This window comes from Musca vetustissima, unplaced genomic scaffold (assembly GCF_032173495.1).
Source record: "Musca vetustissima isolate MV318-11 ecotype Yass unplaced genomic scaffold, APGP_CSIRO_Mvet_v1 utg74908, whole genome shotgun sequence".
NCBI classification, from domain to species: domain Eukaryota; kingdom Metazoa; phylum Arthropoda; class Insecta; order Diptera; family Muscidae; genus Musca; species Musca vetustissima.
In genome coordinates this window covers 31,523-45,299 of record NW_026884878.1, presented here as the reverse complement: position 1 = coordinate 45,299, position 13,777 = coordinate 31,523, and the positions used below count along the sequence as shown (strand labels likewise).

At 32.2% G+C, this 13,777-nt stretch overlaps 1 protein-coding gene across 1 annotated transcript; it reads right to left on the bottom strand.

Moving 5' to 3' along the window:
* Positions 1 to 990: 990 nt before the first annotated feature.
* On the bottom strand, positions 991 to 2,406 carry LOC133331939 (large ribosomal subunit protein eL6). Its single transcript, XM_061540327.1, has 2 exons — positions 2,239 to 2,406; positions 991 to 1,687 (listed from the first exon to the last, which is right to left on the bottom strand). The coding sequence occupies exons 1-2, from the start codon at positions 2,347 to 2,349 to the stop codon at positions 1,010 to 1,012; spliced, it is 789 nt and encodes a 262-aa protein (XP_061396311.1). The 5' UTR covers positions 2,350 to 2,406; the 3' UTR covers positions 991 to 1,009.
* Between the last annotated feature and the right edge of the window lie 11,371 nt (positions 2,407 to 13,777).

Here is a 13,777-nt window from a genome sequence, read left to right as displayed (position 1 = left end):
TTTAGAAAGCTCTTCTGGGTATAGAAGTCATTTTTGGAAGGATCTTTGCCTATAGAAGACCCTTTGTAGAGTTATTCTGTCTATAGAAGTCCTTTCTACCGGATTCCAATCTGCGTTTACAATGCCTTTATATACATCTTTTGTAAAGGTTATCTGTCTATAGAATACATTTTAGAAATGTGTTTTGCTCACAGAAAACCTTTTGGAAGTATATTCTTTCTCTAGAAGGCATTTTGGAAAATTCTTCTCTTTATAGATATTTTGCTAATGCCTTCTTCTTAAGAAAGCCTTTTAAAAAAGGCCGTTCGTCTATGGAAAAACTGTTGGTAATCCTTTCTGTCTGTAGAAGGCCTGCTTGAAAAAGTCTTCTGTCTATAGAAGACCTATTGGAAAGATCTTCTCTCTATATAAGACAGTCTGGAAAGGTCTTATTTTTATAGATGGCCCTTCTGTCCGTAGGTCTGTTTAAAAGGTCTTAGGTCTATAGAAGACCTATTGGAACGGTATTTGTCTATAGAAGACCTGTTGGAAAGATCTTCTCTCTATTTAAGACAGTCTGGAAGGTCTTTTTATAGATGACCTTTTGGAAAATTATTCCCTATGAACAAGACCTTTGTTTCTTCTGAAGACCTATTGGAAAGGTTTTACTTTTATACATACTCTTTTTCTGTCTTAAAATACCTTTTTGGACAGGTCTTCGGATTGTAGAAGACATTTTGGAAGTGTTTTCAAATAATCCCAAATCTAAGAATTCTCTAAAATGATCTGAAAATTATTTTCTGAAATCCCCACAGTAAAAAATAATACAAACAAAATTTTCAATTTTTTTTGGTAATTTTTGTAAAACTTCTCTTCATTTTACAAAATAGATTTTCATGTCCATTTTATTTTTTTACTTGGTAAAATTACAATAAAAAAGAATCAACTTTTTTTCCTTCTTTCGCATCCGAAGAAATACCTCCTTCTCTCCTCCACACTTAACGGCGACGACATTCTAAATCTAAAACATTTAGAATCTCATGCGGTGAGGATATTGAGATGAGTGCAAAGCAAACATGCTCTTCAAGTATTTGGCGACAAATTTACCATCGGCATGAGCCTTGATAGCCTTGAGGACAGCGGTGTCGACTTCCTTTTGGTCCTTCTTGCGTTGTTCGTTGGGCACGAAACGTTCCTTCTTGGTGGCAAAGATATCACCTTCGGCGGATTTCTTTTGCTTGTTGAGCTTCAAGCGGCGGAAGTAGGCATCATCCAAAGTTTCGGGAACTTTGTAGTCACCCAAGTCAATGCGGGTAGAGGTGCCGATAACATAGCGTTGAGAAACGCGACGCAATGGGCAGGAGTTCAAGCAGAATGGACCGGTGACCAACAACAATCCAGAGCTCAAAGATTTCAACAAGACGACGCGTTTGCCTTGGTGACGGCCGGCCAACAAGATGAGGACGGTGCCGGGCTTAAGGTTGGAACGGACCTTGCGTTGGTGCTTGCTGAAGACATTCTTGGCGGGACGCTTCTTGACGAAACGCTTGGTGGGGTAGTTGGCCTTGGGCTTTTGAACGTAGACGGTACGTTCACCACCGTTCTTGGGGCCACCGATTTTCTTGACTTTCTTGATGTCCTTCTTCAGGGTCTTGACGACTGGACGCTTGGTACCCTTCAAACGCCATTGAGCACGGCGTTTGTACATCTAGAAGAAAATGAAATTAAGCAAATTAGAAAAGCTGTCCAAAGTCGTAAAAATAAACAAAAGGTTGGAAGAGTAAAGATGTAAACAAAACAAATGTGATGATGGTGGGGGGAACAAAGCAGAAAATTCAAAATATTTTCACAAATTCACACAATATGGATTCCAATAAACACTAATAGCTGGGAATTTTGGATGGATGCTTTTTCATTAACTCAAAATACGCATTTTAATTTCCAAATCTGGGTTTACACAGATCTTTTTCAGTTCGCATACACATCATACAATTAGCACATGCCCACAATTGTACACAATAAATATTTATCAACACAAGATTCCTTCCCGAAATCTATTTTCCATTAAATTTCCATAATTATTTATTTGTTCTTCATATTTTCCACATTTTCTTGCTTTGTTTCACGAAACACACACACACACATGCACACAAACGCTTCGCTCAGCGAACTTCCGTCGGCACCATCATCACATACATCTCGAGTTGGAGCAGGACTCGAAAGGAGTCACTTTTTCGAGGATATTTCAAGGATTATTACCTGGCTCTTGGAGTAACGCAAAACACCGCCATGGAGGTAGGTGTTCAAGGGATGTTTAGCAACTTTCTTGCCCGATTTATCGGTTTTCTTAGCTTTTTCGACGGGTGCCATATCGGAAAACACGTGTACACCGCACAGAAATTATGGTAAAAAGGAAGGTTAGGTACAACGGCGTTGCCAGATAAAATATATGACAGCCCAATGACAGTTGTCGTACAGCATTGCCAAATTGAACAGGGAACGTTGTGTTCTTATGCGCCATACGCTGTGTGATGTGCATATGGGGGTGATACTTTAATTATGACGTACGCTTGCCATTGTCATTTAAAGAAAAACAATTTTGTTTTTATTTATTCTGACATTATAGCCCATAACGTAGAGGTGCATTTTTTAAATTAATAAAATTAAAGCAACAAATTGAAAGGTTAATAAATGCCGCTTAACTTTTTCAAAAATAAAAAAAACTTTTTCAATAAAAAAAAACATTTTTGCATAATTCATTGTAAAATAAATAATAATTTATGGATAAGGGAATGGTCTCAATTATTAATTGGACAAAACTAAAGCAACTCTACAGTAACAACATATATTATAATTACTACAGTCGACTCCGCTTTAACTTAACAGAAAAATATCGGATAAGTGAAATTGATTTCCTGCACCATTACATTTTAGGTTAATCGCTCACATTTTACACCGCATAAGTGAAACTTCGTATAACTGAAAATATCGGATAACTGAAATAGCTTTTGGAGTCAAATATTGCAATTTCCTTTCAAATCACTCCGCATTATTGAATTTCGTGAGAATGAAGGATAATGACAGAATATTTTGCATTGAGGAATATACATCTTCAAAGCTCACCCTAACAGATATTTTTTTGCAAAATATGTTACAGAATGTACTGTTCATAGGAGAAATGTCAATGCCCGATTAGAGGTCAACAACATTTCTTCCTTACAATGACATATTTTAAGAATATTACCAATATTCAATACAGACCTTGTGTTGTGATGTTAGGCTTATAATTGTAGCCTATAGCAATCTATAGGTTACAATTAGTATTGGTCCACTTTAACCCAACATTTTATCTGATCAACACCGAAAATTATAGGCGTTGTACTTGATCATAACTGAAACATCATGGAACATTTCAAAGCGATTAGCGCTATATTTCCGCCCTCTAGAGTGGTAATGGTTTACTAAATAATATCTGAATACGTAAGCACCTGCAATTTAAAGGTCAACCACTTCACTTGGATATATTATCAACTTCTCGGCTCTATATCCTTCAGGGGTAAATATATACGCTACAGAATACAAATGTAATTTTTCACACAAAAGTCAGGGTCCATTTGATCGGCTAAATATTGACCGATCTTTATCAAAACAGGGCCCGATTCCCGTCTCGATGTAATAATTCGTGATGTTTGGACCATAATTGCAGCCTCTGGTGCGACCAGAAAATCAGACAAAAATGAAGTTTTTGTTCCATTTCATCCCCTAAATATTAACCGATCTTTACCAAAAACAATAGGGGTCTTCATTGACCAGAACCCATCCTTCATGCAAAATTTCGTGAAGATTGGTTCATAACTGTGGTTGTATCGTGTTTACACATTATAATGGACAGACGGACGGACACACATGTCTAGATCGACTCATATAGTCGAGATATTACGATCGGGGCTTAGGGCTGCACAAAGCTATTATACCATGACAACATAGTTGTGTGTGACCTTGTCAACCAGTTTCAATTTCTTTCGTCTATTTTCCATAAAATTCGATACCTACGAATTCTATATAAAATATGAATTATTGAAATTCCTAAAACTGAAAAAATATTCGCTTAAGTGAAAACATCGGATAACTGAAATAAACATCCAGACTTTTTCCATTTCAGTAAAGCGGAGTCTACTGTATGTTCTAGTTTCTACATGGTATAATAATAGAAGGTAACAGCAAGTGTTGTTGTACAAAAAACGATACAACAACCACATGGAAATTTGTTGTTGTAAGTTCTACTAGTGTCAACTCATTTGACAGAAAAATGTAAACAAACAAACAAATTATCATGAAATTATTTTTATTTTGAAAATGAAAATTTTCGAATCCTCAAAATAAAAATTGAAAAACATGAATGAAAATGTATCAAATTTATATTTCTATCGCTTCCACATCTTTCCTATAATTGAGCCATTGCCATATATATGTGTAACGCATATGGAAATGCTGGGAATAGCGAGTTATTCCTTGAAGAAAGATTTGCTTCCTCAAACTTTCCCAGCAGACAGATTGAGTAAATTGAACACAAGAGCACATTTAATAAAGAACAATTTCAAATTGTATGCGTTCCCAATTTTCCTGTTGGGTGATTTTTAAAAACATAATTTGTCAAATTCATATTGACACTAGTATTACGTTGGAATCAAATCAGCTGGGATTTGCTGTTACCTTTTATAAGTGTACCATGTAGTTTCTACAGCATTTTCGATTCTAATAGTCCCAATTTAGATTAGGCGAGTTTACTTGCAGCAAGTCTTTGGTTACAGGAGAGAGGGGCAAGGGGAATAGAAATGGAAAAAATTGCTCGTACCGACAATTTTCTGTCAATTCGTTTTGTGTATTTTGTTTGTAGTGTCATTTCAGAAAAAAAGTAATTCAATACAGAAAATATATGTTTGCAACCGAATTGCCTTGTATAGAGGCATGAAGCAAGTTTAAAAGAGAACAATAAAAATTACCGCAAGTAAACTCGCCAAATATAAATCAGGACATAGATTGTAAAGAACATCAGTTCGTGCTGATAAACAAATTGTCATAGCAGTAAGAATTATATTTGACGTATATGCTACGGAATTGACATTTGAGATCCAATGTATTTCATAAATCTAAACGCGCCTTAAGTTATAAAAAGTGACACTTCGGTTGGGTTTGTATGATTAAAAAAGTAAAATTGAATTTTTCATAAAAATATAATTTCAAAGTTCGTTTGGCGTGATCTATTTTATTAATATAATAGAGTAACCCTTAATTTACACATTAATAGGTTTTTACCTATATTCATTTATTCCTACTATGGGAAAGTGTTTTTGAGAAAAATTAAAAGAAATAATAATCTTAATGTATACGTAATCATAATCTTAATGTATACTAATTTAAACAGCTACAATGTTGAACCTCGATTTTAAAATCCAGTCAATAAAAAATCATAACATTAATGTAACATTAATTAGTAACTGCTATACAGATCAACCTATTATTGTTTTAAATAAAAATTGTCAATTCATACGTTTTTGTTTTCATATATTAACGTCTTACGTTGCGCAAAGTTACTAGGCATTGTATTTATGTGGTGCGTATGAAGTGACAAAGTTTTTCATATTATTTCACATATGGCAATGCTAGGTGAAGCTGTGTTCAATATGTTTATCTATAAGTATAGGGATTGCAGTGCCAGTTGTCATAAATAATATTTGCAGGTTTGCCCTTCAACATATGGTAATAGTTCTTGTTACCGGGTTAGCCTACTATATGAGAATTTATTCGACATATATACAATGGAATTGGCAATTTAAACCCACTGGGTTAACGAAATCCGGTATAATGAAAACGTACTATAAGTCGCAAGTTTTATGGAAATTTATTTGAAAGTTGATGACAACTTATACGAAGTTTAAATGCAATATATATTGCAAAAATGTACTACTAGACATTGCTGGTCATGGAGTAGAACTTTCATATAACTAAAAGAATGTTTTGATTATGTGCCTTACTTATCTCGATATTATTGCTTAATGCCATGTTCTGACGGGCATTCGAACAACGTAGTTCGCTCTCAGAATTACGTACATGAATTAACCCGTTCATACAACACTATTCCTAATTCATGTCATCAGAGTTTTTTTATTTCAAACTTTTTGTTTCTTGTTTTACGCCAAAATTCTAACATATTTACATGAATCACATATGGATCTAAATAGAAAAATTAATTCTCTTTCTACTGACTATAGTATGAACCCATATCTATTTACTTTTAATTCATGTTTTCCATTTTTCTGAAAATTTTGTTGTTTTCATGCATTTTTATATTTTCTAAATTCAAATGTCACATATAAAAATTTGGAGAATTTTTTTGTTTGAGTGTCCCCAAATTTGTTTCTTGTTTTGTACGCTAATTAGAACCATGGGGAAAGAAATTCACATTGCATTATGTAGATAACAAAATCTACATCCTGCTACATATATTTCATTCATCATTTTCAATATTACTAAAAATGTTTGAAAATTTTATAAATATTTTCAAGTTGTCAAAATTAATTTATTTTCGATAAATGCTCTCAGTTGTTAGGGATGGGACAAATTTCTTGGTGATTCAGAGAGTGATTCGAATTGAACAACGTACAAAAGTCGGTGTTCGCTCAGACAATTTTGTATGGGGAACTAAGTAATTACTTCATAATTAAGGTTCGAACAACGAATGAGAGAGCGAACAACGCTCGTCTGTACATGGCATAATATAACTCAATTTTCCTCGAAAAAAAATTAATTATTAAAAAATAGTAAAAATTAATGGTACGTTTATATTTCCGAAATCCACTCGATCTCAAATGTCAATTCCATTGCTTATACGTCAAATATAATCCACTGGATTTGTGAACAGGATTAACGTAATGTATACGCAATGGAATTGATATTTGATATCGAGTGGATTTAGTAGTCTAAACGTAGCCTATATCATCTCATCTCGATTTCTTCGATATCCTATAATTCTAAATTGAACACTGATTTTGCATTATGGTGAGTTTAGACTACAGGTTTTATCGTGTTAAAGCACATAATCTTGATTTACTACCTAAGTCGGGATCGATTTACTATACAAAATTAAATCCACTCAATATCTTATGTTAAATCGAAATCTTATGCAAAATCGCGATCATGTCAAATATAACCCAACTTTTGCACCAAGAAAAATAATGAATGCTCTTTAAAGTATGTTACAAAATACGTTACAATTCAATATAATTGACTACAAAATATGGAAGCTGATAAAAATTAAGATTTTTTTAATGTAAAATAAATATTACTATAATTTAAAACAAGAAATATTTTTATGTAATCTCTGACTCGATGAGAAACGATTCCTATCAAAATTATGAAAAAATACCACAGACATTATGGAAGAAATAAAAACTGTATGTATATGTAAACAAATAACAGCTGACTGTCAACTGTATATCATTATTTTAATATTATACAGTACTTTTCGTTTATAGTCCATTACGCTTAAAGGCCAAAAACTTAAAATTCGTGTAATCTAAAAATATATGGCTTTATGAAATGCGTGGCTATTGTTTAGGTTCGATACATTGTTTACGACAATGTATATGTTCGATATGTTGTTGGCCCCCTTCCGTAGCATACCAATTATTATGCACATTAATTGGCCACTTATTTGAGTCAATGGGTGAATCTTCTCTGCACATCTTCTAGAAGTCTAGGAGTTCGGATTGTAGGAGAGAGAATTCTCTCTTTCCTACGCTCTCTCCTAGAAGTCACATTCGCTCAGTTCGGATGCAGAGAGGACATTCCAGTGCTACGGTCGGCGATGTGATCTCGACCTTTTTTACGCTACATTTGCTCTCCGCGACTCACTTGCAATCTCGCTCTCGTTATTTAAACTTGCAATCTCGCTTTCGATCGAACACGCACCCATTAAGGTAAAGTTTTGTTTCTTTTCGAAACTCACAAACTTACCAAATAAATTGGAAAATATATTCTAATACCAAATTGTTTTATTTTGTTTTTCTTTCTTTCTTGGTTTTTCTCCCCCTAATCGGTATCACGCCAACAGTTAGAATTCGGTGGTGGCTGGCCGTTTTCCTCAGAATATCAGCATTGTGATGACGAACTGATTTGCTATGGAATGTTAAATGTTGCAGATATTTTGGACGATGTGGTTTCGTACAAATCTGTTGAAGAATGTCATAATAATATTCATGATGAGGAATCCACTGTTGAAGTTTTTCATTGTAAACAACCTAATGTTATGTTAAAAGAAGTTGTAGATTACTTTGAAATAATAAGACCATTTTGTACAGATAACGAAATTTGAATCTCATAATTTATTTTTTTCATTACAATAAGCTTTCAAAGCATTTGAATTAAATCAAACAATGTTATTGTTTAAACAATAATTTAAATAAATATATGAATTTGTTTTTAATAAACTTTAATTTTATTTAAAAAAGTACATACGTTGTGTATAGTCCATGGCGTGTATTACATCAGTTATAGTTATAGTCCATTAAAGGGCTTAAAACGAAATTCGGATATAGTCCTAATTCGCTTATAGTCCACAAAAATTGTGCAACTATAGTTGTGGACTATAAGCGAAAACTACTGTAGTATAAACAGGTGGGATTTTGTACCTCTCTGACCTAATGGGGAGCTATTCCAATTAAAACTATAAAAATAATGATTGAAAATTGCCACCGACATGATGGAACAAGTAAAAAGTGTATGTATACGTAAACAAATAACAGCTGACTGTCAACTCTATATCATTACTTTAATACTAGTCCGAACAGCTGGGATGTTGTACCTCGATTTAGAAGGTAGAGTCTAAACTGCCTTCTTAAACTGAATTGAATGCGAGTTCAGATTATAGTTTTTCCCATTCATTATCTTTATATGCTCGAAATTTCACTGTGTATTGCGTTTTAATGTTGAAAGTTGTCTTTAACTTTTATTATTCCACCATTGTGGTAAAAAAATATTTAAAACGTGTGTTAAATTGCTACAATGATTTCACTTTCTATTATCAGAATAAAAAAAACGATTGATTATGTATATGACTATGACTTCGCTTATGCCATGTCAGTGTCAGTGTAAACAATGTCAATTGTTATGTTCGTCCCTACGGAAGTGATAGAAGGTTATTTACACATATGTATAAAATATTAGATTTGAACGATGCCTAATATTGATATTGAATTTCAGATGAAAACAATTTACGATTGACGTCATAAAATACTCTAGAGGTTGACATTTGAGATAATGACATGACATTGATGATATGTTGAAATAAAATATTTATTATTTTGTTCATTAAACCAATGCTGTCTATAAAGTGTGAAATGAACTTGATACCCTAAAAAAATTGTTCATTTATGAACAAATTTTATAAATATAAACATGATACAATTATAGCAAATTATAGTACATTTACATTGTACTGGACGTAATAAATCCAGTGGGTTTAATTTGTCAATGTCATTGGACATATGTCAAATAAATCCGCATAAAGTTGGTTAACCCAGCAAAATTAATAAATTTTTTTCTAGTTTTAGTTATATTTGACATTTGTTTTATAGTTGACAGAAGAAGCCACTACATACAGAGTTGATTTTTGTAGGTAACCTCATGGATAGAATATTTTTGACTTATGTCAATTTTTTGTTACTATTTTTTATACATTTTTCATGACTTTTTCTTGCAACAATCAATTATTTCTTTGGAATCCAAATTAACCTTCATCGTACCTTCTATTTGCTGTATATAGTTTTTTAATTTTTCTACGGAAATCCGCAATACTTATGAGCAAACATCTACTTGCTGTAGGTTGAATCAATAGTGGGGTGTGGGGATATTCGTTTTTTTTGCAATTCTATTATAAACCTACCACAGTTGCAGATGTAGAACAAAACTAAAGGTTGTTATTAAATTATCTCTGATGCGATAATAACACACTTGAGATATAACACTTAAAAAAATCCACCATCTTCTTTTTGCCTTTACTATGTTTTTTTTTTCGTCTATTCAATTTATTTTGTTTTTAGATTTTTTCTGATGAAAAGATGGTAAGCTCATGAAGCTTTGTGTATTTTGCTGATTTCTACGACGGTGGGGATGGGTGATGACTATATATTTGTTAGTTTGAAATGAATGTATTTAGTAGTATTATTGCTTTTCAAAAATAAAAGAGGAAGGAATATAATACTGTGGTTTAAACACACTGAGTTTTCTAATTCCGTACGTACGTACTATTATCTTGATTTACTATACAAAATTAAATCCACTCAATACCTCGATTTGATCGAAGTCTTAGACTACGTTTACACTTACGATATCCATTCGATCTTACATGTCAATACTATAGCGTATACGTTAAATATCTACTGGATTAGTGTACATGATTAAGGTGACGTATACTCTATGGAACTGACATTTGAGATCGCTTTACCCTTCACAATACGTAAAAATAAAAAACTTCTCTGAAATTTTAATTTTATTTAAATTTATAGTACGTTTACCTTTTTGCGGATTTCGTTTTCCAATGGGTTTAAATTGTCAATTCCATTGTATGTATGTCAAATAAATCCTCATGAAGTAGGTTAACCCGGTAAAAAGTTCTAATGTAAAAGCCGTTTTATAATGCATACTGAAATTTAAAACAACAATAGTTTTTATGCAATTTTTGACGTAATGGGGACGAATTCCTATTAGAATTTTGAAGATATTTATTGACAAACTGTAACAAAAATTATTGAACCTGCGAAATTTGTATGCCTACGTAAACAAATAACAGCTGACTGTAGATTTTTATCATTTTTATACTAGTCTATGGATTTTTTTAAATCGTGATCTTTATTACAGTAATAAATAAAATAAATCAAATATTTCACAAAAAAAATGGGCTATGTTATTTATTCTAAAATGTTTTAAGAATTTTTACTTTTCCGATTTGTGCACCGGTTTTGTTGTTTAAATAAGGTTTTTGACATCAGTCAGCTGATATTAGTTTAGGTTACCATTTTGTTATTTTTTTGAAAGCTGATGTGTTTTTTTGGTGCAAATTATGGCTTTATAATAAGGTCTTCCAGGAAGACCTGCTGCATATCAGTTCCTTGTCAAGTTTGTTGTCAAAATTCATTATTGTGAATTGACTTCCATTATGAAAACATAAGCATCGTGCAAATTTTCGACTTTTAGATTAAAAAAAAAAACAGCTGACTTTTGCTTACTGGGTGACATTATACAATATTAATAAAGGGGGAAACACATAAGAGGACTTCTGGCTTGGCATGTTAAGTTGGATTTTTTTGCAAAGAATATAAAGGAGGACGGCGTACAAAATCAAATTTGACTCTGATATTCTTTTATAAATTGACATTTCATACAAAGCCAACTTAATAGACCAGGCCTGAATCCTCGTGTGTTTCCCCTTAAGGTCGCCCAGCAAGCGAAAATCAGCTGTTTTTCTTAAGTCTATGCCAAAAATTTGACTGCGCTTACGGTTTCATAATATAAGTCAATTCACAATAAAGGATTTATTGTATATTTTCTTATGTGGTGTACACACTAGCATTTTTGAATGGCACTCTTGCCCAAATTTTGCTTGTTTGATAGTGTGGCCTCACATGTTTGTCATTCATCAGGCAACCACAAAAATATTTACAATTTATAAATTATTTTTTTTATTTTGTGGCTTCTTATGTCAAAGTCGTATACAAAATGTGTGACTGTGTGTGTAATGTTTTGAAAAGTATAAACAAATATATTCAAAAATCAATGAATTAATTTTATGCCATGTCCAGACGAGCGTTGTTCGCTCTCTCATTCGTTGTTCCACCCTTAATTATGAAGGAATTACTTAGTTCCCCATACAAAATTGTCTGAGCGAACACCGACTTTTGTACGTTGTTCAATTCGAATCACTCTCTGAATAACCAATAAATTTGTCCCATCCCTAACAATTGAGAGTATTTATCGAAAATAAATTAATTTTGACAGTTTGAAAATATTTATGAAATTTTCAAACTTTTTCAGTAAAATTGAAAATCATGAATGAAAAGTAAAAAATTGTATAGTTTTTATATATGCAGCAGGATGTAAATTTTGTTTTCTACATAATGCAATATGCATTTCTTTTCCCTTGGTTCTAATTAGCGTACAAAACAAGAAACAAATGTGGGGCAACTCAAACAAAAAATTCTCCAAAATTTTATTTGTGACTGTATGTGACATTTGAATTGAGAAAATATAAAAATGTATTAAAAACAACAACATTTTCAGTAAAAATGGAAAATATGAATGAAAAGTAAATAGATATGGGTTCATACTATAGTCAGGAGAAAGAGAATTATTTTTTGTATTTAGATCCCTATGTAATTCACTAAAATATGTTACATATTTGGTGTAAAACAAGAAACAAAAAGTTTGAAATAAAAAACTCTGATGATATGAATTATGAATAGTGTTGTATGAACGGGTTAATTCATGTACGTAATTCTGAGAGCGAACTACGTTGTTCGGATGCCCGTCAGAACATGGCATTACAACGTTGGTAAGAATAAATTTATGATATTCCCAACTCGATTTTGAAAATAAATCCTGATATTCTATTCATTTTTCGCGTTTTAAGCTAAATTTTAACAAGACGTAAACTTAAACGAAGGACTTGTTGTATTTGTTTTTATTTATTCTGACATTATAGGCCACAAGGTAGAGGTGTATTTTTTCTTTGTTGTCAAAAGTTGCCCTACCTTGTATAATTGTAACATGGGTAAGTCCATGGCACAATAAATAGGTAGTTCATTTAGCTGATGTCTCGATTAAATGTCAATGTGGTAAATTTTTCTTGAATTCGATGTGCAAAATTGACACCCATGTGAAATATTATAAGGAAAAAAAAAAGTTTTTGTTTTGATACATCACCTTATTATTGAATCATGGGTAAATCTGTATTCTCTTTTTTAATTCGTTGACAAATGTTAGCCTTAAGGTGCTTTTACACGATATGTTATTTACATATGTGCTGTAACTTTATATTTACATATGAATCTCGAATTCGGAAACATACGGAATATCAAATTTCATGTGTCAAAGCGATATGTAGGTAGTCCATTTGGCGCAGCTGATGTCTCGATTAACTGTCAAAGTGCGCAATTTCTATTTGAATTCGATTTGCAATGTTGCCAGCCATGTGAAATATTATATAGAAAAATTTGACAGATGGTCGAGACAAAAATAAATGCTTTTGTTTTGATACATAACTCATCTATCAATTTAAAATAATATGAAAAATAAATTCCTTAAATATTATGTATGTCGATTGTCATATTTTCGATAAATGAAACAAAATATATTTTCTATAGTTGAACATTGCTCTCAAGATTTAACCATGGTTGTTACATGCCATTTTTATAATATTTAGAGGCAGGCTGAATACTGTCGAAGGTAAATTTATGAAAAGATTGAAAACATATGACTGCATGAGACTACCTTGTATAATTATGCCATGGCAAAAATTAGAAGTCTTGTGTATCTGCTAATTTTGACACAAATAATGAATAAAGGTTAGATTTACGAAATTCACTCGATCTCATATGTCAATTCCATTGTTTATACGTCAAATATAATCCACTGGATTTGTGAACAGGATTAACGTAACGTATACGTTATGGAATTGACATTTGAGATCGAGTGGATTTAATAGTCTAAACCATGATGCAATAATAAGGTTATCTGTAAAATT

Excerpts from the sequence above, each read along its gene's own strand:
- LOC133331939 (XM_061540327.1), bottom strand. The coding sequence starts at position 2,349 with ATGGCACCCGTCGAAAAAGCTAAGAAAACCGATAAATCGGGCAAGAAA. Across the intron at positions 1,688-2,238 it reads TGCGTTACTCCAAGAGCCAG|ATGTACAAACGCCGTGCTCA; the intron begins GTAATAATCCTT and ends ATTTTCTTCTAG.